We start from the raw sequence: 24669 nt of genomic DNA on the forward strand, positions 1-24669 counted from the left end.
AGCGCCCTCTGTGGGGCTTGCTACACATTACATGCAAAAACTGAAGGGAAAAAAAAGAAGAACAATTTTAAGTCACAGTGTTATTTAGCAAATTATACAGTGATTACAATCAGGTCGTTCAGACGTTACAGTAGCATTCTGGGGTCAAACCCAGTAACAGATGTCTGAAAAACAAAATTACATTCAGAATAAATTAATGCACTGGAATCAAATATAATTGCACTTAAGTAGTGAAAGTATCAAAATATGGCTTCTGTAAATCATAACTATAAGGCTTAAACAAAAAGAAATGCAAAAAAATAAGTGCACATGTTTCATCAAATGTGATTTAACACTGGTAGCTGATAATAAAGTTTACTTACAGTAGGCTTTGTGTCTTATTTTTAACACTTGTGCTATAAATACTGATTGTCTTATCTTTCCCGCATGGCGTCATGGCTCTTATTTTGGTCAAGTCAATTCCATGAATGCATAACGCAGCCCTGATGCTTGCTTAATAAGGCAAGTGAGAAATATCATTTACAAAGTTGTATTAGGAGAAAAAAAAAAATAACTACTAGATTTAATTTGTGAGACAAAAGGTGTATAGCTATATTATTTTTTTGTAAAGAGCAGATTATTTCAAGGGGGGAGAAAAGTATGTTTTGAAGATCAACATCATGCTGTAATAAATATTTTTCAAAATAAATTCTTACTCATTTTTGCTAGCTTTGCGGGCTCGACTGGGGAAAACTTGTTACGTGACCGGGACGAGTGTCTTGACCTGAATTAATTAATTGTTGATATATATATATTTTTTTTCCTGTGCGGCTTGGCGGCCCGGTACCAAGTGACCCACGGACCGGTACCTGTGTTAGATTACTTTTATTTTATAATACAAAAGTCGCCCAAATTCATCTGTGGTGGGTTCCAGTTGAGAACACTGGTTTTAGATTCAAAACAAAATATTACTGTTTTGAATTAATTTGGCATTTAATGGCACACGTTAGTAACATTTAATCGACATTTATGAGGAAGAAAAAAGCTCCCTGGACCTAAAAAGTTTGAGAACCCCTGCTTACAGAAAATGGACGGCTCATGTAAGCATTATGAAAAGCCTCTAGGTGGCACCACCTCCTCGCTACTCAACTCATCTCACAAAGTGCTGTCCAGTGTGTTGTACTTATCCTTAAAGTTCTTAAGCTCCAGTAGATTTCGGGTCCGCTTGATGCGCTGCTGCGCCGCCGACGTGAGCTGGGCCCGCGACGACGGGGAGGAGCTTGCGGGCTCAGCAGAAGCGGCGGTCAAGTCCTTGGCGGCGATCTGGTGGTGCTGGCTCGCAGTGCTGCTATTGCTACTGCTTCTGCTCTGGCTTTTCACGCTGAAACCACAAGAGGGAGAAAACGATCATCTCCGGGCTCATAATTAAAATTCCACGCTGGGATTAGCGACGGTTGTTTACTCACACACAAGCCAGCTCAGTGAGAGCCTCCTGATATTTACTGAGTTCGGCTTCACCGAAAGCCTGCAGACATTGTTGATGTGTAAAATGAGTACAATGCTATAAAAACATGGTACCACGCTCGACCCATATTCGGAGCGAGCCAAAGAGGTTGACCTCGGCCCCGTGGCGTGCTTTATTGTAGCCGTCTAGCACCGTGTCAATTAGACCCTTCTGGGCGTCCCTGAAGAGGCAATGTGAAGTTTTAAGCTGCAGAAGCCAAGTTCGGAATCGTTTTCCTGTCACGGCGCTGGAGGATCCGCCCAGATCATAAAAAGGGAAATCTGCAGATACGCAAAAAAAAGTTCTGTCATCGGTTTAAATGACTTTAAATAGTGGTCTGTTATTATTTGGGTTTTGGGGTTTTTCAGTGAGAAAAAAAGTGTATTTTATGACCTGTGTCTCTGATGGCATCCAGTGCTCGCATCCTGTACTGGTACTCACAGCCACCTACACAAAAACACATTTATTTTAAAGAATGTAGATGTGCTGGACTTACAATGCAGGTCCCGAAAAAAATAAAATAAGATCAATGATGGGCATAAATTGTAAATCCAGCCTTCGTGTGTTTGTGTGATGAACAAACCTGACTTTAGCCGCTCATCCTCTGCAGACAGCAGCCGAGGCTCATAGTGGATTTTCTGGACTAGGCACAGTTTGGCTTCAATTTTTTGCCTGAGCTCCTTCAACAGAAACATAAAACACAATAAAGCAGCAGTACCAAGACTCAGTAAAACTTCTTAAGGTCATGTTACCTTTGGAGCATTGTGTCCGATGGGAGCGTGGGGTCCCCGTCGAGATTTCATGGCTAGTCTCATAATTTGTCTTTTCACAAAGATGAACAGCAAGACAAAGACCTAAAAGAAGCACGAGCAGAACTTGTTTTCAATGTCGGTCATTTGCTTTTCCGACTGAAACGATTAATATTGTTTTTTTTCTTGCCATTTTTAAAGGTAGCATCATACCAAGAAGAAGTGAAAAAACATTTTCAGGCGTAAAGTCTGTTACGGGATAAATGTGACTTAGCTAATACTAACTAAAGTGAGTTTCGAATGATACTGACTTACCAGACTACCAAAGGCCATGACGAGCACGACGTTGATGTGCGATAAACGCGATTCTTTCGACATTTTACTCTTTGACTCAAAGCGACGTAACAAAAACAACCGTAAAGGGACATATAAGCGTTTGCTAATAGGTCGTTTTTCAAGGACGAAGCACGTTGAAATGTGCTTTTAAAAAAGTTACGGCTCGGAGCGGCGTTCGTGTTTTGAAAAAGTTACATGTCGCCGTCGAGTTTATTGACTTCCGTGTTTGTCACGTGACGCTGGTGACGTAGGTTGACAGCTCTCCTGCTCGTTGGGAAAATAAATACACACGGAAATGGGAAGAAAGCGATATAAACAAGCCACTTTAAAACACAAAAGTATTTTTTTTTCCACGTCCATGCCACCTCATTGTATTTGCATTTCACCAAGTCTTGTGTAACACTTGTCAGCCATTTCCTCCCTTCCACCACAATGGTGCATTTCTTCCATTGTGTGTTCATCCACTGCACGCCAAAGAATATGTGAAGCTCCAATGTGGGCATCATTTGCATCTGTCCCTCAGAAACAAACTTCTCATTCTTATGTCAGGAACAAGAGTGGGTGTCTGTGTTGGAGTCAAACTAAGAAACCTTCTGTGTGTAAAACCGTAAAGGCCTCTGAAGCATTGATTGATTGATTTCAGGGTCTTGGTAAATAACCTGTGATCAATATTGGCTGACTTTTGACACTTGTCAATCTCACTGTGCATTGATGCCCATACAACGGTGTCATGAAAAAAAATTGAACTTGATCCAGGCGCTGTCAACAGAGGAGAAATAGACAGCTTGAGTAATGTGAGCGTTAAAAATAAGTAATGTTACATTCCGGATAGCTAGGAAGTGGGAAAATCCAGTTCCAACCTCAAAGTTTTCCAGTTAAAAATAAGCAAAAAAAAAAAAAAAACCACAGCCAACAACCACTATAAAAACGTCACACACTTTCAACAAACTTTTTTTATATAGATGAAGTCAAATGATTATGCAGTGTTATTTTAAGTAACCAATAAATACAAATATTTTTATAATTTCGATATTAAAAGACAAATGCATCTTTACACAACAACAACATGGCGTCCGTGAAGGAAAGCTGATCTAAATCCACAAATTCCGCTCTATGGCAACTCCTCAAAATGCCAACAGCATTGAAACTTGAGTTCTGCGAGATTATCCTGCTCACATTTAAAAAGAACAATTAATCTGGTAATTGATTGTCGGTTTAGGAAATTCTTATTGCATCACTATAATTCCAACTATCACCTGATATGCCACTTAAGGGTACGCAAAGACCTATAAAAGACTTTTCTAACCCTCAAGACAATGCTCCGTCTTCCATACAAAAGCCCGACCTGCTTTAAATTTTGTCGTACACGTCAACTGAGAGGTGAACTTTTCCACACGTTCATCCCCGCCGGTATTTCTGCTGTCTACTCGAGCCCATTGTGTTGTCTGTTCCTAATTTAAGTGTCATTATGTATTTGGATACCTGTTCGCCCTGCCAGGTTGGACGCCACTTAGCCTGAGGTGTGTAAAAATTCAGTCTTAATTCATAGTGAGCTCGCCGAGGAATCAAATGATCTGAAAGCGCGTTTCCAATGATGTCATACTACGCTCGGAAATGTTTTGAAATATCTGTGTTGTTTAAATGGTTTTGCGTGAAGCTTAAACTACCCAATGAGGATGAGGCAAGGAGTGAGAAAACAACGGAAGGGGGAGGAGAGAGAGTCATAGGAGAAAGAGAGCGAGAGAGAGAACAAGAAGATAGACCAGTGTGGCTGGTTTGCGTCACTGTGCAGTCCACATCTCCATCGTGCAAAGCTAACAAGCAAACTGAGCGAGGAGCTGATGTCATCGACTTCACTATGAAGCCTTATAATAGTTTACTTGTGACTAAGGTAAGGCGCACGTATAAATTTCCGAATGAACGAATACATTTGAATGGGTCGCCGTGTATCTGTTTTCCCGGTTTCTGCGTATATATATATATATTTTCTTTCTTATTTCCATGGCGGTCGCTTTGAGTTTGAATTAGAGCGAGCCACGTTGCCCAGGTTACCCAGATGGGAGGCTCGGGATCAAGCAAAACAGGTGTATCAGTAAGATGACACTCGCTAGTGTTAGACGGATCCACCGAGGGGGGGGGGGATTTACGAAAAATATATCTGAATTGACAATAGCTGCATATAAAATACACTTATTTAAATGCACCAGAACAATTAGCCTAAGAGCTATTTCGGTTGCACACAATCAAAGCTGTCCTTGTCCATCTTATTCATGGTCGGCAGTGTGTAAATAAATCTACAAATGGTCTTTATCTGATTATTTCTTCCCAGCGTCAAGTTGTTGACAACCTCTAGCTGTGTAAGAAGAATATGTACTTGCACACAGACCGATTGTGTCACATTTAGACATTGTTGTCCCTGGATGGATTGCGGGCGAGTGAGTTTTTCCAGTTTTTTGTGGACAGGTTTAGCTGACAGTTACAGAATGAGCCATGTTGCTAGTGTAAACAGCGATTATGATATGAGCGAGCTGCATTGTACGTCCTAGCATGAATGGACTCAAGTGGTGTTTATTTTTTTTTTGCTTTATTGGAAAGCTAATCTCAGGGCTTTATTTAATCAAGCTGTCTGATTGTTCCTTTTCCGTTCGTCTCGCTCTCTCTCTGTGTCTGTCTCTCCACCCATCTGTGCGGTTTTTTTTTTGGTGTTCCTCATCCACAACCGCTCTGTGATTTAAGTTTGACCATTGTGAGAAGCCACAGCTGCCACATATCACAACATTCCATTTTTCCATTTTCTTATGCTTGGCAGGCATCGAGAGCTCATCTTTGAAGCCTTGCTGGGGGAACTAAAGACTTCTATGGACACGACGACATAAAAAAAAAATGACTGCTGCTAGACAGCCGGCCTTTATTAGCATATATGAAAAGCAAAGTAGTTTGGATGAATAGAGTGTAGGTGGACTAAAATGAACTAGCTCGCTTCTCTACAGTCGTTTAGAGACGTCTAAATAAATCCGGCAGAGTCATCGATTCTGGTTTTAGGGATTTGACTTTTGACAGGTGGTCATTAACTTTGTTTATGCTCTGACAATGGATGTGTTCTTGCTGCACGGACCAGTGACCGAGTATACCAATCAAGGGACTTTGGCATGCTTATCTGTCCGATCCGCCAACTCTTCCTCTGGCAGCCTCCCTCGCAGGCCAGGTGTTAGGAAGAACTGTGCTTCCTCTGGAGAGGTGGTTCACAAAACTGGATTCGATGGTTCAAGCAAGCGGCCGAGATCGATCGATGGCCAGGATTTCAGGGCGGGAGCCGTGTCAGGCTATAAAGCGTGGACAGTCAATGTGAAAAGTTGGAATGAAAACAAAGAAATATCAGGCAGCACTGTCTCTTCCAGTCTGACTCACAATGGGAGAGTAGACCATAAAAACACAGACTTTGGCATCAACAGAGGTCGAAACTCTGCATCCGAGTGTCGGACTGGGACTGTTGGCGATTGGAGGCGGAGCTTGCCGAGTCGAAGTAGGAGTGTCGACTGGAGGTCAGGGGAAAGCAGTCCTGATCGGGATGCACGGCGATCCAACATAGCTGCGTTGCTAATGGAAGAAAACAAAGAGACTGGCAGGGATACCGAAGGCCTGAGGAGCAGGTCCACGTTTTCATCTAGAAGCTACAACTCTGCAGATATTTCTCCAATCAGCAGACGTCCTTTGGCCAAAAATTTGGAAACAGTTAATGGGGGTAACTCCTACCCTTTAAGGCGAAGGTCAAGCCCGGAACCTATCGGTGACTTCAGAGAGACTGCATCTTTTGGGACCAAAAGAGGCCAGAGTATATTGGAGCGTATCGAGAAGCTCTATGGCTCATCTAAATCTGAAGACTTGAGCAAAGTTACGGATTTCTCTTCCTTAGAAAGAGACTATTTCAATGGCAGGGGCGAAGCTATGGGACACCATCGCTCAGGCATCAGCATTTTGCCAGGCTCATGTGAATGGGAAACAGAAGATTTCCTCAGGTGTGGCTCCAGTGGAGAAGGAAGCTACCACAGTCCACTTCTCGAGACCAAGACTGGGGGTTCGAATACTTCACCCTGTCCAAGGAACAGGGCGAGGTTACCAGAGGGACAATGGGAAGAACGGATCTATGGGAGGTGTTCCGACCACGGTGGCGTTGGTAAAGCGTCCATTGAGACAATGTCTCTGGACCGAGCAAGGAGCAGGAACACCAGGGCTAGTCAGATTAGATCAGGCAGGGTTGCCCAGACTTTATCAGAGAAGCCATCTTTTTGGGGACTATCTGAGACTAATAGGATCATTGGGACAAAGTGGGAAAAATCTATGCTGGATAGGGCAACAGCGGAGCTTGAATTAAAGGTTTATGAAGATGTGTTTGAGCCAAATCTGAACATCAGAAGAAACTCTGCAGGGTTGAAAACACACCCAGACACGCAGTCGCCATCAGTCAGTGTGAGAAACAAGATCAATCAATTTGAAGCTCTGACACAGAGATCCCAGGGTTTCGGAAAGGAACACATGATGTCCCGAAGGGCCTTTTCGGTGCCCACAAGACTCAACATTGCCCACGACGGCTTGAGGAGTGAGTTGGAAAAAGGTGACAAGTCTCTGGGTCTGAGAGAGTTAGAGGGGACAGACAAAGCTGTGGGAAAAGTAGGTCAACTGAAAGGTCAGTCACAAAGGTCTTTTTCTGCGGATGAGATTGTTCAAAGGTCCATGGTGGATTTGACAAAGAAGGAAGGGACTAACATGGATCATATTTACAAATACATAGAAGATGTCAGTCACTATTCTAGGTTCAAGCATTCGGTAGAATCACCCCTCAAGGAACATCATATGAACATCGATGAACCCGATTTTTGTAAGGTCTCAAGGGATAAGGACCGGAGAACTAACAATACCGAGTTGCTGAGCTCAAGTGACCCCGAGCCACGCCCGTACGCTGAGCTGTCCGGGATAAAGAAAGCAAAACCATCCCTGATTATTTTAGCAGTTACTGATGATGACAAGACTCCAACAAACTCTCCAAACCACTCACCCTCTAGTTCTCCAACCCCTCTGCCAAACAGTACCTCTCAACTAACCCCGACTGACAACGCAAAAGCCGCCAAAACCCTCGAGCGACAGATCCCAACTTCTGGGCAACCCTTCGCTACCTCTTCCCACAGCAAGTTCTTTCCAGATATCACTGAGAGTGAGTCAAAAGGGAAGAAACATGTGCTAGACTTGGATTCTTGGGTTGCTGGCTGGAATGCCTGGCGGGAGGATGAAGCTTTCAACGACGATGATGATGATGACAGTACAGAGAAGGACGACGATTCTTCCTACGATTCCGACTCTGGGGAGTCTTCGGTGACCATCACCAGCAACATGAGCCTGTCAGATCGCAGGAGCTTCTCTCTCAGGTATGTCCAGCAAAGCTAAGAACCTGATCAGTTGGCATCATTTCCTTACTCGACTACCCTCGTCCCTGCAGCTTGGCAGAATTGTGTCACTTCACTGGAGCCGACTCCGACTTAGAGAACGACATTGACGAGAGCCCAGCGACGGGCAGGCGGTCGGCTTCGATGAGCTCCGAAGTGTCGGCGCTGTCGTATGTGTCTGTGCTACCCACTGAGGAACTTGACAAGCTGATGGAGGATGTCAGAAGTTTGGGGGACAGTAATCTTCAGGTACACATGATCAGAATTTCAACATTTTAGCTAGCTTTTTGAAATTACCCATTGAGCTAGGTGGGCCTGTCTCAATTAGCTTAAAGGGACCGCCGGAACTGATCCCATGGTACAAGATGACATGCTCAGTTGTCGCCATACTTAACCTGGCGCTTAGGAATCCCCGAATAAGAATCTTACCTGAAATCTAATCTTTATTCTTATCAAGATTGATTATTTAACTTGTATTCCAGGATGATGTTCATGTGGTTGTCCTCCACAAAGAGGTGGCTGTTGGCCTTGGCTTCAGCATAGCGGGAGGCGTTGACCAGAACAAACCAGTCATTGTGAGTGAAATACTTTTTACACTAATAAAAGACTATCGAAGCGTATCTCTGTGGATTGTGCCTGGATTTATTTCGGTGTTCTTCACAGGTCCACAAGGTGTTCCCTACCGGTGTGGCAGCACAAGAAGGCTCTATCAGAGAAGGCGACCAGGTCCTATCCATCAATGGCACTGCCCTGGGGGGCCACAGTCACTGGGAAGCTCTGAGGGTCCTGAGAAGAGCTAAGACTCGAGAGATGGGAGTGGTGGTACTGAGGAGGGGTGACGTTGGGTGCATCCCAAAGGGGAGAGACACTCAGACTGAGGAACCAATGCTGACTCAGACTTCAGAGACTGGTTAAACTCATTATTCTGTGGATATAAAGTCTACATACCGCTGTTTAAATGCTAGGTTTTGTGATATAAAAAAATAACGAGACCAAGGTAAATCATTTCCAAAACTTTGGTTGCGCATGCTGAAGATATTTTTGTTTGGAATTAACCAATCGCAGTCAAACTCATGTTAAATGGGAGTTGGGACTTTTAAAGTGCCTCTGCTTAACCCCAAATAAAGTTCAGATGTTCCAGAATGCTTTTTCTGACATTTTTATAGTCTCATCTTACAGCACAGTCCGCAGAGCATTTCCGCAGCATCAGAAGGATTTTTCATAGTTGTTAGTCAGGAGGAGGACACAAAGAATTTCCAAGACAATAAATAGACCATGAGCACAGTACATGACATTACCAAGAACTGGACGTCCCTTCAAAATGATTGCAAAGACAGGAACAAAGATGGTCAGGGAGGATGCAAAGAGACCCACAGCAGCATTAAAGAAGCTGCAGGAATTGTTGGGAAGTACGTTTCAGAAAATATGACAACAATCTTCTCTAAGTGCTAGTTAGCTGACTGTTTGGCAACTTCGAGTGTTGCCACTTGGTTATTTATGCCAGTGCTAGCTGCATTTGGAAATAAATAGAACACACCCAGCGCTGACGTCAGAGTGAATTTCCAAACGTGGCTCGTCTATCTGGCTTGAGTGGCAAGATTGTTTTATAAACAAACATTAGCTTATAAAGGGAAACCATCCAAGTCCGGCCACAAAGATCAACCAAACCCATGTGAGAGATGTGTTACGGTTTTGATGAAACCAAGTTTGAAATTTCTGGTCATAATTCCCAGGTCATAAGTCACATTAGTGTTCCAAAAAGGATTTTAAATGGTCTCATTTTTTTACGTCACAAAAATGTTCCATTTCAACAGCGGTTTGTAGACTTTTTATATCTAATACACAAGTTGGGATTTTAAGTGTTGTTGATATACTTTTTGGATTTTCTCAGGTCAGTGTATGCTTGTCCATCTGGAGAAGAAAAGCAGAGATTTGGGCTTCAGTCTGGAGGGAGGCATTGGTTTTGGGAACAAACCACTCACCATAAAGAAGATCTTCCAAGGTACCCTGACTAAAACCTCAAATGTTCTTCAAATCGTTCATTTAATTGATTTCGTCTCCGCCACAGGCGGCCCAGTCGACAAGATTAGTCCCGGCGATGAGGTGATGGAAATCGAAGGTGTGAGCATGTTAGGGATGAGGCGGCTGGAGGCCTGGACTTTGATCCGAGGACTTCCCACTGGACCGGTTGATGTGGTAATACGCCGGCCTCGCAAAACCTCCGAGCCATAACCGCCATGGAAGAAAATCTGATCTGGACTTTTTTGATGGACTCTTCTGGGATCAGGCCATTTATAACCCAATTTACAACATAATTATCCTCAAAGCCTTAACAGAAGGCCATACATTTGAAGGTATTTAACACATGCATCTACCTCAAGGCCACATGACACGTGTACGTGAAGGATTTTGTCTTATATACTGTGAACACATGCTAACAGCATTTTTGAGTTTATATTGCTTTTTAATAAAGCTTCATCCAAAATGGACGACTGGCATTTGTATATTCCGCAGAGGGCGGTAGAGTGATACATTATATTAAAAAAAATGAAATGACCTTTTAATTATTTTTTTTACCCAAACAAGCAGTGCATAAGATGTGATAATCAATTAAGAGTAAACAATGTTAATCAGTAAGGTTGTTAAAACTAAATCTTCTCACCTTTCTTGGTATCTTATCAGGTGCATTTCTCTTTGCTTCAGCTTTTTTTTTTCAAATGTATCAGTAACAGCATCTTTGACGCAGAGATTAAATACCTTGCACAATTCTTTTAGAGTCCAGAGTCCATTAATAGTAATAAGGAGACAGTTTTAAAAAAAAAAAAAAAAAGATTAGATAGATTTCGACTTTTCCAGTGTATTGTTTTGCTCTCTAACTAGAGCTCAGAGTTCAAGAGAACCGGTCGACTGGTCTACGTTCACTGCCAACTAGGTTGTGTTGTGTTTGTTTGATCACGCGCTTCCATGCACAGACACACAAAAATAACACACATAACCAGTTTCCGTGAAACCATGCAGACAGCTTTGCCTTGGGCCACGTTTCAACTTTGTTTATCCTAATGACAACATTATATGCAGCATCCAGAAGCACGTTTTATTATTAATTTTATTCAGTTGTTAAGTTTTATGTAAAGGACGTTAAATACAACTGAATTGAACTCAGCCGGTAATTCCGTCACAAACCACTAGAGGGAGACTGATACAACTACCTCGCTTTAAGAATCACTCTTGTATACCATCAATATTGTTATCATCACAATCATCATAATGGCTATATAGAGGTAGTTTGTGAAGGACAACGAAAAAAATCTGTCCTTTTTATGACTATCTCCTTGTTGATGCCGTCAGCAAGCAACGGTGTGAATGTGACGAGTTGGTAAATGATTGCTAGTGTTGGAGGAGCCAAGCTGAAAAAGGGGGCAAGCGGACAGTTGGAGAAGGAGATGTTGCTAGCGGATGTCCAAGCACCTTGCCGATATGTTGAAGCGACGGGTCTTCCGGGTGACCAACGCTCTGCTAAAAGAGTGCATGGCCGAGTTTTTGGGGACTTTTATTTTGTTGGTGAGTGATATGCGATGATTTGTGTGTGTATATTATTGTATTTTTTTTTCTTTAATATGACCCAAGCGTTGGAATGACAATAAGGCTTTTTGATTGGACGATTGGGGTAATACGAGGTCATTATTTCCACAAAATTGCTTTGTGACGATGAGTCAGGTTTGATCTCCTTATGAATAATTTTAATGCATCATAATGATCACATCTATTTTTTTTACGGTACAAAAAAATGTATCCTGCATGTTTATCCATTTTTAAAAAAGACAAAAAAACTATTCGGTCAATATTTAGTGTGACTACTAGATTCACTTTTTATACAAATTTGAATGTCTCAGTAAACTGACTGTATAGTATTGGGGTGTATTTATAATTATTTATTAATTTATTTATTATTTAATTTATTTGTGTATTTATTTATAATTATTTTTTATTATTTTCAACCACAAATGCATGGGAAATGTTTGGTGACTAAAAAGCACAGTCAGACTGTATGCAAATATTAGATTATTTTGCAAGGTGAATCTATTTTTTTGTTTATATTCCTCTGCTTAAAAGAATAACAGATTTTAAAAATATATAATATTGAATTTAAATGCATTTATGGACTTTTACTCTGTGATGCTGTTGAGGCATGACCTCAGAGGAACTGGAAAAACCAGTCAGGGCATATTTGCATGTCCTTTGGCAGTAAGACTTATGACGTTTTTATCTAGAATTTTATTTGGACTTATGTTTATCTAGTCACCCTTCCCCCTTTTACTTTTATGTGCCATGAAGCTTTTCGGCTGCTCAGCGGCAGCACAGGTGAAGACCAGCAGAGAGACCAAAGGCCAGTTTCTGTCCATCAACATGTCCTTCTCAGTGGGCGTGATGTCGGCCATGTATCTCACCAAAGGCATCACGGGTACTGTACAAACAGCCACATGAGTCTAAGGTCCAGTATTAAAACGCTGATGTGATGTCATCATCTGCAGGTGCCCACCTAAACCCGGCCGTGACGCTCAGTTTCTGTGTACTGGGTCAGGTGCCATGGAAGAGGATGCTGCCATATTGGTTCTCGCAGGTTCTGGGAGGATACGTTGCATCGGCGCTCGTCTACATGGTCTACTACGGTCGGTCTTTTGGAATATTGAGGATTTTGCAGCTTGGGTGACTTACCAGAAAAATTTTAAAATGATTTCAAATTAATTCGATTGTCACGAGATCTCAACTCCGAGGCATCCCACAAGCAAAAAAAACAACGTAGTAATTGTGAGATAAGATAAAAATGGAAGAGTCCAACAGTGGGAACGTTCCCGTTGCGCAACAGCAGAGAGCAAAGTGTGACATGTTTGATAATTGAAAAAAAAATTATATTAGTTTTTTTTTTTTTTTTTTTAGATGCTATCATGGATTTTAGTGGCGGGACATTGACCGTGTATGGACCAAATGAGACGGCGTCCATATTTGCCACATATCCCTCAGAGTATCTCACCTTGGGCAGAAGTTTTCTAGACCAGGTCGGTTTACAAAAATACTTTTCTACTCTTGACTATAATGATGTGACTTTTTTTTTTTTAACTGAGAGCAGGTGGTGGGCACCGGCATGCTCATGTTATGCATCCTATGTCTGGACGAGAAGAGGAACACGCCGGCTCCCAGCGGGCTGATTCCCGTCATCGTGGCGGTTATCGTGCTGGGCATTTCCATGTCCATGTCGGGTAACTGCGGGGCGGCCATCAACCCGGCCCGTGATCTGGGACCTCGACTTTTTACTCTGACTGCCGGCTGGGGCTTGGAGGTCTTCACGTGAGTACAACCCAATGAGATTGTATGTTTATGATCGCTGCCTGTTCATGGGTCAAGGTCTGCTCGGGGCGGCTTGATCGTACAAATGTGATTTGGAAAAACGTGGATTTGTCCGCTCGGCTTTTGCCCTCGTTAACAAAATCAACAAAGCAAAAAAAAGATGCTGCGGTTAAAGTTAATGGATATATTTTAATTATATCTGGTTATTGTAGTAATGCTAATGTTCACCTGCGCAGGTGTTACAACTACTGGTTCTGGGTGCCCCTGGTGGGCCCCCTTCTCGGCGGCGTTTCCGGTTCTTTACTCTATTTAATGTTCATCCACTGGCACCTGCCTGACCCGGAGCCCCCCAAAGACGCAGACACGGCCTCCATTGCCAGCGATACAAGCAAGCAGCCCGCTAGCGCGCCACTGATTGGCATCGAGTTAAAGACGGCGTCATTCTGAGAAGGTCATGGAAAAGTCTGAGATGGACATTTTTATTTTTCATCTTCAAGTTAAGAGCACTTTTTTGTCAATTTTACTCATCATTGAGGTGAGCTTTATCGAATGGAGGTAGCTTGTGTCATAATCTTGTTTACATTTTTTTCCCTTGATTTGATACTTCTTAATCTAAATGATGGCTGTATTTATTTGTATGTTGCTGTTATTAAAAATATAATAATAATATTCAGTTTCTCCGAGCTGGGCAAATAATTTATTTTAATATATTTAAATAATTTATTTTAATATATTTATATATATTTAATATATTTTAGCTTTGGTACTTTAACACTATTATTATTTTTTTTTTTAAATATCCTATTTACTACTGTAATATTTACCCAAATGCATCAGTTTTATTATGCTAATGGCCCTGTAGAGGGCGCTACTAAATAAGACAAACATCAAGCGCAAGGTATTTTTGAACTCGCCTGATGTGTAAATAAACGTATATGAAGAATAAAGAGAGTTTAGAATAAATCAACTAAATGGAAGCCGAGCAACATCATGGAAGACTTTTATAAGTTGTATAGTGGAAAAGGATTCAACCTCTACTCCCCCCCCCCCCCCCCCCCTCCCTTCCTCCATCCTCCTCCTCATCCTCATCATCGTCCAGCATCAACAACTCTCAACCACATGGTGACCTCAGACAGAGTGAAGAGGAGCAGCGAGGATGCCTCAGCTGGAAACATTTCACTGTTGCCAACTTTGAGGAGGTACGTTTGATTCAGTCACTGATTCCGATTTTATGGACTTGAATAACGCTGTTGCTAGACTGCAAGGATCACTCTGGAGGAGGACAACAAGTCACGCTTTGGCACATAGTAAACAATTATTAAAAAATATATATATAAAGTGTCAAGCTAAACGTAAAAGAGAGAATTATTCTTATTCTTTTTTTTTTTTCATTATTATTGTATTGCACAATGAATTGCATTTTTGGGGGCTCAAACCAAACTTTGCACACACTGGGCCTGGCAAAAAATATATATATATTTTAAATATCATATACTAGTACAAAAATGGCTCTATAGCGCCCCCTACCAAGATACCTGATAAGTGTGGCTTTTTTTTATCATTTATTATGTTAAACTTCATTATATATTTATTCATTGTCAATTGTATGTTGTAATTATTTATTATAAATATTCTATAAATATATAAATAAATCTGAACATTTCACATTTTAATGGAAAATAACGATATGGATGTGTGTACGAGCGTGCACGTGTGTTGCCGAACCAACGAGGTCATTAGTGCGTCTGAGCAGGAAGGAACTGTGGTCTGTGTAATTACTTCACAAGAGATGAATGCTAATTGAATTAGACATTCATTGTTATTTAATTTTTTTTTTTACTTTATATTCATACTACTAATTTGACTTTACTTAAGGAGTGGGCTAGAAAAACAACCCAGCATTTTTTATTTTATTTTGAAAGATAAGCTAAGAAGAGAAAGGGTGACCGTGGAAGAGAAGGAACTGGAGCTTAACTCTCTCTCACTCTCTCTCTCTGTCTCTCTCCCTCAGGAATATTGATTAAAGGCTCGTCTGCCGGAGTGTTAGTATCACTTTTAAAGACGAGCCGACGAGACGCGGCGTGTCTTCTATGCGCTGTCCAGCAAAGTGCCCGAGCAGTTCTCCCCACATTTAAAAAACACGCATGTTAAGCTCAATAAAGACTAAAAATTCGGGTTTAAAAACTTTTCCACTGAAGGCCACGTATTGTAGATTTTTTTTTTAAGAACTGTTAATCAGTGAAATATATTTTGACTCATGTTTCTGTTGTAGATACTCTAATGGGCCATAAGCGAAGCAAGAAGGCAGCAGTGCAGAGATGTTTACCAAAAAAAATCCTCCAGGTAAGGCATAATACAGCCATGCAAAAAATTATCCATTAAATGAATTAATAATAATAATAAATTACCAAATGAAATAAAATAAATACATTTTTAGCCACATGAGCTTGAGCCACCATGCAACTTGAGCCCTTTGGTTTCCTTGGTGACGTCCTCGCATCTGCTGACAGGGTTGTAAAGTTCTCGATGAAAATGCGTATAGTGCACGAAATTGCCACATCATGAGCCGGCTGTGAAGTGAAGTGATGATGATGGCTTTGCTCGGCTTTCTATACGATGTGTATTGGCCTCAATGACCTTGCCTTTTGCAACTTGCCACTGCTGACTGAGACGCAGATCAATTTGAGGGGCGCCAGGCTCGCTTGTCTGTGACATCGCTTGCCTCATCATCATCTTCATTCGTCAGCTTGAACGCACGGCACCGGTGTGAACCTTCCTCCGACCTCTGGATCGTCAACTCTATCATTGTGACGTCCGACAGCCAGTGCGGATTCTAAAATTTCGAGGGAACGTTGAAGATGGTTTCCTGACTGACTTCCTTTTCCTGGCCCTTACCTTGTTTTGTAGCTGAGCCAAGTCGATGAAGCCCCCCCCCCCCCCCCCCCCCCCCCCCCCCGCCATACAAATATGTCACTCGCCTGCAATTAAATTCAAAATATGACATTATGGGTATTAGGTGCTTCATCCTGAATCGATATTCTCGTTTAGGTCTCAGAGTGAGCCTGCAGGTTTGTCTGTAATGGAGCTTTATGGATTGCGTCGGGGCTGCTGTCAGATGGACAGTATTAAACATTTAATGGGCCACTTGCAAAAGATGCATTTGAGGAACTGTGAGGTATTTGAAGGAAGAACAGACAGCCTGCAGTTCTCTCATGACTTTGTTTCTTAATTGTTCGGATTTCAGCTAAAAAAGCGCTTTCATTAATATTTAAGGAAGCTGACGTAAGCAGTAAGAATGTAGTTGTGTATCAGAAGTCCGCCTCTCAATTATGTGTTTATATCACGTAATGCGTGGGTTGTGTTTCCGCAGAGGAGGAGCGAAAGGTCAGGGCCAACGACCGAGAGTACAATGAAAAGTTCCAGTATGCAGTAAGCTCTCTCTTTCCTTTCCTCTCTCGTTCTGCTTCATGACATTAACCGATACTTCCCGTGTGCTCCTTCAAAACACAAGAGTAACTGCATCACCACATCCAAGTACAACGTCCTCACGTTCCTCCCCATCAACCTGTTTGAGCAGTTTCAGGAAGTGGCCAACACCTACTTCCTCTTCCTGCTCATACTGCAGGTAGGTTAGCCAAGAGCGAGGTGGGGGGGTGCACACTTATGCTAAGTCGCGTATGCTGTTTTAGTTGATCCCTCAGATCTCCTCCCTGTCGTGGTTCACCACCATCGTGCCATTAGCGTTGGTGCTGAGCATCACCGCCGTGAAGGACGCGACGGACGACTACGTGCGGATGACTCGCCTTTACGTCACACCGAAATATATTCGGAGTTTATTGTTAATCTTAATCTTTGGTCATCTCCTGTAGTTTCGCCACAGGAGTGACAACCAAGTGAACAACCGTCAGTCTCAAGTGCTCATCCGTGGATCGTAAGTAGCACAAAATTTTTCTGTATATTATTTACGAGTTGAAAGGCACGTCTTATTTTGCTGCGTCAGGCTTCAGAATGAAAAATGGATGAACGTCCGAGTGGGTGACATCATCAAATTGGAGAACAATCAGTTTGTGGCTGTAAGTAATTGCAAATTTTCCACAAATGTCTACCAAAAAGTACTTTTTTTTGTAGGGGTCAAAATATTAGAAACCCCTTTTCACGATGATACATTGCATTTGTACGCAGGCTGACTTGCTGCTGTTGTCCAGCAGCGAACCTCACGGTCTCTGCTACATCGAGACGGCCGAACTGGACGGGTGAGTGGACGCGCCGCGTTTTCACCGTCGGTTGCACGACTTCACGACGTTTTGAACGTCCTACAGAGAGACCAACATGAAGGTGCGCCAGTCTGTCTCTGTGACGTCAGAACTCGGGGACCCCAACAACTTGGCTCAGTTTAACGGTAAATTTTGGACTTCCATTTTTTTATCTGCTTCTCTCTCAACTCTCACGATATTCATTTCTTTGAGCGTAGGCGAAGTGATTTGCGAACCCCCCAACAACAAGCTGGATCGTTTTAGCGGGACTTTGTACTGGAGGGACAAAAAATACGCTTTGACCAATCAGAACATGCTCCTTCGAGGGTGTGTCCTCCGCAACACCGAGGCCTGCTACGGCCTGGTCATCTTTGCAGGTAGAAATGTGACCCAACATGAATGTTCAGATGAGATTCAAAATCCAAGAATCTTGCTGGATCAGGTTTCACCTATTTGATCGCAACCCCCAGCGCTAACCACACAATATCGCTAAGTAACTAAGCTAGTTAGCAAACAATCATTAAATAGCTAGAATGACAGTCAATACATTACCTCACTAATTACAGAGCAACATTTTGAACAAGAACATACAAGAACATGCTTGTGTGTTTGCTTTGGAGGCCCAGACACCAAGTTGATGCAGAACAGCGGCCGCACTAAGTTCAAGCGTACCAGCATCGACCGTTTAATGAACACTTTGGTCCTCTGGGTAAGACACCTTCTCACTTTCATGGCAGTCAACTATTTGAGGGCTTGGTCTAAGTGGATTTAGTGTCAGATCTCAAGGCATTCATCTTTCTCTATGTCAGATTTTTGCTTTCCTAGTGTGTATGGGTGTCATTTTGGCTGTGGGCAACGCCGTGTGGGAGCGAGAGGTGGGAACGTTGTTTCAGAGTTACCTACCTTGGGATCCTCCGGTGGATGGTTTTCTCTTTTCCGCTGTCCTCGCCTTCTGGTCTTATGTTATCATCCTCAACACGGTGGTGCCCATCTCGCTGTATGTCAGGTAAGAAATGAATTTATCAATACTTTGGTAAGAAGAAGACACACTTATTTCAGGACATAAAAAGATATTTTGATGATGTGCGTAAAAGTGTGGAGGTGATCAGACTGGGCCACAGCTACTTCATCAACTGGGACCAGCAAATGTTCTGCTCACAGTGCAACACACCAGCCGAGGCGCGGACCACCACGCTGAGTGAGGAGCTGGGCCAGGTGGGTTTCCAGCGAGTCGTACAAGTGTGGAGGGAGTCCATGTTGAGTCACATTTGAGTGGTTTGCAAACTGAAATGACTTTTTTCAGATTGAGTACATCTTCAGTGACAAGACTGGAACACTCACGCAGAACATCATGAGCTTCAAAAAGTGCTCCATTAATGGACACAGTTATGGTGAGTTAATTAAATTTCTAAACAAATAATGTCCCTATATTAAGTGTTAATGCATTTACTCAGTGTTTCATCAAATCAATACTGTTGCTGGCTGCTACCTTTTTAAAATAAATGGCGCCTTCACCCAAGAGCAAAAATAAACAAAGGTAGCTTACTTTTAATCATGTGAGTTCACTCCAGTTGTCTAGACAGCAACTGTACAAAGTCGACCAGACGATGTCAGCAAAGTCCTCCCAGTTGTCAAACAGTCAATTCAAGCGGGCTTATTCTCTTCCTTGGCACTTTATTTCTCCACACAGGCCTTATTTATTGCGTTAGCTTTCACTAATTGCCTAGCAAAGTCCGTGCGTTAGCATTAGCATGAGCCTCTGTATTAGCGGCTAATTCCACTTTCTATCACTAAGTAGTATACTCAACCGACCAACTATATCTTAGTTAACGTTTCCAAAAGCGTTTTTGCTGAACACTTTTGCCAATTGTGATCAAAATTTCAAAAATCCACTTGTACCCACTTAAGTGTGTCCGCCACGTCGGCCATCTTTTTCTCCATTCTTGACCTTTCACCGCGGATGTGATTAGTACACTAATTATGCGACACAAATTAATTATCTTTTTTTTATGTACTATATACAAACACGTTTAAACAGAAATTATGCAAAAAAAAAACTGAATACATAACCTTGTTACACTGTAAAAAACTCAGCTGGTAAACATTTTAAAACATTTATATGCACTTTTTGAACTTATATTCACTCAAAAATATCGTAACATTTTTAACTTGGTTTCAATATCTCAATGTATTACATTTGTGTCACTTTTAGGGGAGGTAGCAGATCCATTGGGGCCCCAGCAAAAGGTTTGTCCAACCCTCAAAGTACATAAACTCCCTAAAAATACACATATGACACATCAATATTATTTCTCTTCCAGAAGCTGGATTTCACTCCTTTCAATCCCCTGGCTGACCCAAACTTCTGTTTCTATGATGACACTCTGCTGGAGTGTGTGAAAGTGGGAGATTCCCACGCTCAAGAGTTCTTCCGCCTGCTCTCCCTCTGCCACACCGTTATGAGTGAGGAGAAGAGCGAGGGTAAGGGCGCCATCAATCTGTCATATGTAATCCCATCCATGACATGATTCTACTCTCTGTGTGTGTCAATGTCCAGGAGAGCTGGTGTATAAAGCCCAGTCTCCAGATGAGAGGGCTCTCGTGACAGCCGCGAGGAACTTTGGATTTGTGTTTCGCTCACGAACGCCTGGGACCATCACCACCACCGAGATGGGGCGAACCGTCACCTATACGCTGCTCGCCATCCTGGACTTTAACAATACCCGCAAGAGGATGTCTGTCATTGGTGGGATGGATGGATGGATGGATGGATGGATGGATGGATGGATGGATGGATGGATGGATGGATGGATGGATGGATGGATGGATGGATGGATGGATGGATGGATAGATGGATGAAGCTCTCACTGTTTTTGCTTTGTTTGTCAGTCCGTAACCCCGAGGGCAGAATCCGTCTGTACTGCAAAGGAGCTGACACTGTGTTGTTCGAGAGGCTCCGCCCCTGTAAGCAAGACCTGATCAATATGACCTCAGACCACCTCAATGTGAGTCACCAACCACAGGTTCAGTCAATCCTCTCTTCATGGGTGACTCTGTGCTGCCATCTGCTGTCCTGGTGGCAACACCAGCTCACGTGAACTTTATTTGGTATGGGGTATCTCCAGGAGTATGCTACTGATGGTCTACGGACACTAGCTCTGGCCTACAGGGATCTGTCAGAGGAACAATGGGAGATGTGGTCAGAGAGTCACCAGGGTGCTGAGAAAGAAGAAGATTTGCTTTCAGCTGCTTATGAACAGATCGAACAGGACATGATGGTCAGTCCACTCAGCTTGCGTATTACCTTCACGTTAAAAGTCTCTTTAAGGCAAGTCTACTGTCTAGTTGCTGGGTGCTACAGCTATAGAGGACAAGCTGCAAGAAGGTGTCCCGGAGACCATCGCTCTGCTCTCCCTGGCCAACATCAAGATGTGGGTCCTAACAGGGGACAAGCAAGGTGAGACACAAGTGGTGATGTCAGACAAGATGGTCCCAGGAAGTTCTCAAGTTCCTTTGTGTGATCTCACACAGAGACGGCTGTCAACATTGGTTACTCGTGTAAGATGCTGACAGATGATATGGATGAAGTTTTTATCATCAGTGGACAAAGCGTCCAGAGAGTGAAACAGGAACTCAGGTCAGACTTTATGGATTGCTTGATTGTAAAAAATTAGATGATCTAATTTGTTATTTCCTGTATAGGAGGGCGAGGGAACAGATGATTACGCAATCGCAAACAAAAGATGCTGATAAAAACGAGGTTGCCGAGGGATGTGGAGAAGCCTACGTCACGAGATTTAGAAGAACGCAAAAACAAACGCAATTTCCTCCTTCCTCCAAAATCATGGACAACATCTCGGGAGATTTTGCTCTCGTCATCAACGGCCACAGCCTGGTAGGCAAAATCCACAAAAGACCAAAAGATGGAGACTTAAGTGCTTTCTCCTGTCACCCCAAAAAAGGCCCACGCTCTGGAAACCGAGGTGGAGGAGGACTTCATCACGACGGCGTGCGAATGCAAAGCGGTCATTTGCTGCCGTGTTACGCCGCTACAAAAAGCTCAAGTGGTGGAGCTGGTGAAGAAACACAAAAGGGCTGTCACCTTAGCCATAGGGGACGGTGCCAATGACGTGAGCATGATCAAGAGTAAGTTGGAGGAAGGGTGACGGAAAAGAGAAGTTGAGCTGCCCGTGTCCACCTTTCGACAACCGCTTTATTTGTCTACCTCAATGTTACAAAACGCCTGGCAGGCTGTGTGGCAATACGTGTTGCAGGGTACGGTATGTCCTCATCACACTGGGAACTTCTTTGAAAGCCTCAGGGGGGGGGTTAAGGTTGTTCCTATTTGGTTTTCAGTTTCAGAAAACAGACTTTTAGCCTAAAACCCTGAAAACACAAAAGAAGTTCCAGGATTTTCCAATTACTCCAAATTATTTTTTCCAGGTGCTCACATTGGGGTCGGTATCTCCGGTCAGGAAGGTATCCAGGCCGTGCTGGCTAGCGACTACTCCTTCTCCCAGTTCCGCTTCTTGCAGCGTCTTCTACTGGTACACGGACGATGGTCCTACCTCCGCATGTGCCGCTTCCTCTGCTATTTCTTCTACAAGAACTTTGCCTTCACCATGGTGCATTTTTGGTTCGGATTCTTCTGCGGCTTCTCTGCTCAGGTCGGAGAGGAAATCGTCTGGAATGGTGGGGGTGGAATGATCATCATGTGTGTGTGTCTTACAGACGGTTTACGATCAGTTCTTCATCACGCTCTACAACATCGTCTACACGTCTCTACCTGTCCTCGCGATGGGCATCTTTGACCAGGTACAATCTCGGAAGCACTGACCTACAATTCCAACTGACTTAGAATCTATTTTGAATTTTAGGATGTGTCTGATCAAAGGAGTCTGGAGTATCCAAAGCTTTATGAACCTGGCCAACTCAATCTACTCTTCAATAAGAGAGAGTTCTTCATCTGCATCACTCAGGGTTTCTACACATCAGTGGTGCTGTTTTTTGTCCCTTATGCCATCCTAGCCGACGCTTCTCAAAGTAGCGGAGAACCTCTTGCAGACTACCAGACCTTTGCTGTCACCACGGCAACAGCCTTGGTCATTGTGGTGAGTGTACAGGTAAGCCGATGGAGGGGAATTTTCCGGGCAGATGTTCCCGGGCTGTAGGTCATCATCAATGTGTGATAATCATGCTTTTGTGTTTTTGTAGATCTCACTGGACACGGGCTTCTGGACCGTTTTCAACTTTGTGTTTGTGTGGGGCTCGTTGGGCTGCTACTTCACCATCATGTTTGCTGTCCACAGTCAGATACTCTTTAGGAGCTTCTCCAATCACTTCCATTTTGTAGGTCGGTCCACAGTGCTGTTCAGCTGTTCTTTTCGTCAATTGGAATTAATAAAGTCCAAATTTCAGGCTTCTGCAAGAAAGAAGAAAAAATTTGATTGCTTGAACTTGCCGTGCTAATTCAAAGGGGACTCGAGAAGGCGCCATGGGGAACTCCAAATTGAAAAGTGTTTTTTCTCAAGCACATATTTACCAATTTAGGCTTAACAGTTGTTTGTTTTTGTGGTTTTTTTTTTTTTGAGAACAGGCAGTGCCCAGAGTACACTATTGCAACCGGTCGTGTGGTTGACTATTGCATTGGCAACGGCAATCTGTATAGTTCCAGTTTTGGCATTCCGCTTCCTCAAGTTGGACCTCAAACCTCAGCTCTCAGACACGGTGAGGAAAAACAAGAACATTCAGTAATGTGTCTTCATGCATTTCCAAATTTGCTCCATCAATGATTAACTTTAGCTTACATATCTTGTGACTAACCTCATACATTATAAAAAAGAAGCAAATATTGACATAATCAGTGTACTCTCATTATTACTCTAGGTCCGATACACTCAGCTGGTCCATCAAAAAAAGCGTAGACCAGCAGGTGGTAGCGTGGCTTCCACCTGGCGCACCTCCGAAAGCCGCCTGGGTGCAAGAGGCGGTTCCCGCAGGTCCGGTTATGCCTTCGCTCACCAAGAAGGATTCGGAGAGCTGATCACTTCCGGAAAAAACATGCGTCTGTCATCTCTGGGTCTGGCCAGCTTCGCCTCCAGACATAGCTCCAGTTGGATCGACACCCTGCTGAGGAAGAAGCACACTCACACGCCCCCCAGTCGATCCGGGGAGTGCACTCCGGCGCTCTCGCACTCTTCTTCGGTTCTGGGGTCCTCGCAGGAGGCACCCATCGAGGAAGAAACGATCCGGGACTCTGAGATGATTCCCATGACATCCCATGAAGCCTCGAAGGATCTTCGGGAAACAGCCAACGGCATCGACTCATCCTCTGTTGAAAACCACCCAACTAGGGAAAACAAAAAGATATATGAAAATTTTGAGAGAGGACCACTGAGAATAGAGTGATACAATTTTAAATATGTCAATGCTTCTTTCATTTTATGCCAGCAAATAACTGTGACCATAAAAAACAACAGCAGCATATTTCAAGAGAGCATCCAATTATTAAGACAATAAAAAAAAAGCATCTTATTAGTTCTCAGTGAGAACAAAAACAAGTTACCATCATGTCTTTTTGTTGGCTGCATCATATTGATGTGTTTAAAGCAGCGTGATGTAAATCGGCTCGTAATGGAAAGTCAAGTAGAAACTCAAACACACTAATGGATGGTGGAGCTCATTTTTGTGTGCCTCTAAATACACTCTGAAATGTACTTTAAGTGTTTAGTCATTTATTGTTAATTAAATGTAATCAAGTATTATCATGCCACAATTGTACTGTGTCGAGTATGTATGTATATATATATATATATATATATATATATATATATATATATATATATATATATATATATATATATATATATATATATGAACAATTAAGCAGGATGTGAGTGAATATGGTGCCCAAAACAAGATACAATGTTTTGGAAATATTTATTGTGAATTGTGAATTTACATATATGCTTTTTATTTCGCAATAAAAAAAAAAAACCTCACCAAATTTGGATGTTTTTACTGTGGATTCAAAATTAAATAATATGGCGTGCTTTTTATTGTTT

At 42.7% G+C, this 24669-nt stretch overlaps 4 protein-coding genes across 8 annotated transcripts; 3 read left to right on the forward strand and 1 right to left on the reverse strand.

The window, feature by feature from the left end:
- Nucleotides 1-61: 61 nt before the first annotated feature.
- c9h1orf43 (chromosome 9 C1orf43 homolog) lies at nt 62-19551 on the reverse strand. 5 transcript variants are annotated; one of them, XM_049731019.2, is made up of 8 exons: nt 19152-19551; nt 18509-18600; nt 2236-2337; nt 2067-2163; nt 1877-1930; nt 1598-1764; nt 1446-1504; nt 62-1360 (listed from the first exon to the last, which is right to left on the reverse strand). In XM_049731019.2, the coding sequence occupies exons 3-8, from the start codon at nt 2296-2298 to the stop codon at nt 1135-1137; spliced, it is 666 nt and encodes a 221-aa protein (XP_049586976.1). In that variant the 5' UTR covers nt 2299-2337; nt 18509-18600; nt 19152-19551; the 3' UTR covers nt 62-1134. The 5 variants fall into 5 exon arrangements, with proteins under 5 accessions (XP_049586976.1, XP_049586977.1, XP_049586973.1 ...); XM_049731020.2 differs by lacking the exons at nt 18509-18600; nt 19152-19551 and adding an exon at nt 4051-4176; XM_049731016.2 differs by lacking the exons at nt 18509-18600; nt 19152-19551 and adding an exon at nt 2548-2806.
- On the forward strand, nt 4297-10495 carry si:dkey-92i15.4 (uncharacterized). Its single transcript, XM_049730800.2, has 7 exons — nt 4297-4459; nt 5378-7988; nt 8060-8255; nt 8489-8581; nt 8670-8916; nt 9898-10008; nt 10075-10495. The coding sequence occupies exons 2-7, from the start codon at nt 5659-5661 to the stop codon at nt 10236-10238; spliced, it is 3141 nt and encodes a 1046-aa protein (XP_049586757.1). The 5' UTR covers nt 4297-4459; nt 5378-5658; the 3' UTR covers nt 10239-10495.
- On the forward strand, nt 10626-14025 carry aqp10a (aquaporin 10a). The gene is made up of 6 exons (XM_049731002.1): nt 10626-11567; nt 12342-12468; nt 12539-12676; nt 12945-13063; nt 13135-13352; nt 13589-14025. The coding sequence occupies exons 1-6, from the start codon at nt 11463-11465 to the stop codon at nt 13797-13799; spliced, it is 918 nt and encodes a 305-aa protein (XP_049586959.1). The 5' UTR covers nt 10626-11462; the 3' UTR covers nt 13800-14025.
- atp8b2 (ATPase phospholipid transporting 8B2) lies at nt 15623-24394 on the forward strand. Its single transcript, XM_068651750.1, has 27 exons — nt 15623-15695; nt 16723-16781; nt 16864-16977; nt 17042-17140; nt 17222-17283; nt 17353-17425; nt 17535-17605; nt 17672-17982; nt 18226-18314; nt 18415-18611; nt 18700-18820; nt 18909-18996; nt 19818-19852; nt 19927-20086; nt 20163-20351; nt 20495-20610; nt 20731-20883; nt 20951-21062; nt 21137-21242; nt 21308-21500; nt 21568-21751; nt 22049-22272; nt 22337-22420; nt 22483-22728; nt 22820-22958; nt 23202-23332; nt 23492-24394. Exons 1-27 carry the CDS (start codon nt 15671-15673, stop codon nt 24011-24013), a joined length of 3903 nt encoding a protein of 1300 aa, XP_068507851.1. The 5' UTR covers nt 15623-15670; the 3' UTR covers nt 24014-24394.
- Nucleotides 24395-24669: the final 275 nt, after the last annotated feature.

Source organism: Syngnathus scovelli, chromosome 9 (genome assembly GCF_024217435.2).
Source record: "Syngnathus scovelli strain Florida chromosome 9, RoL_Ssco_1.2, whole genome shotgun sequence".
Taxonomy (NCBI): Eukaryota; Metazoa; Chordata; class Actinopteri; order Syngnathiformes; family Syngnathidae; genus Syngnathus; species Syngnathus scovelli.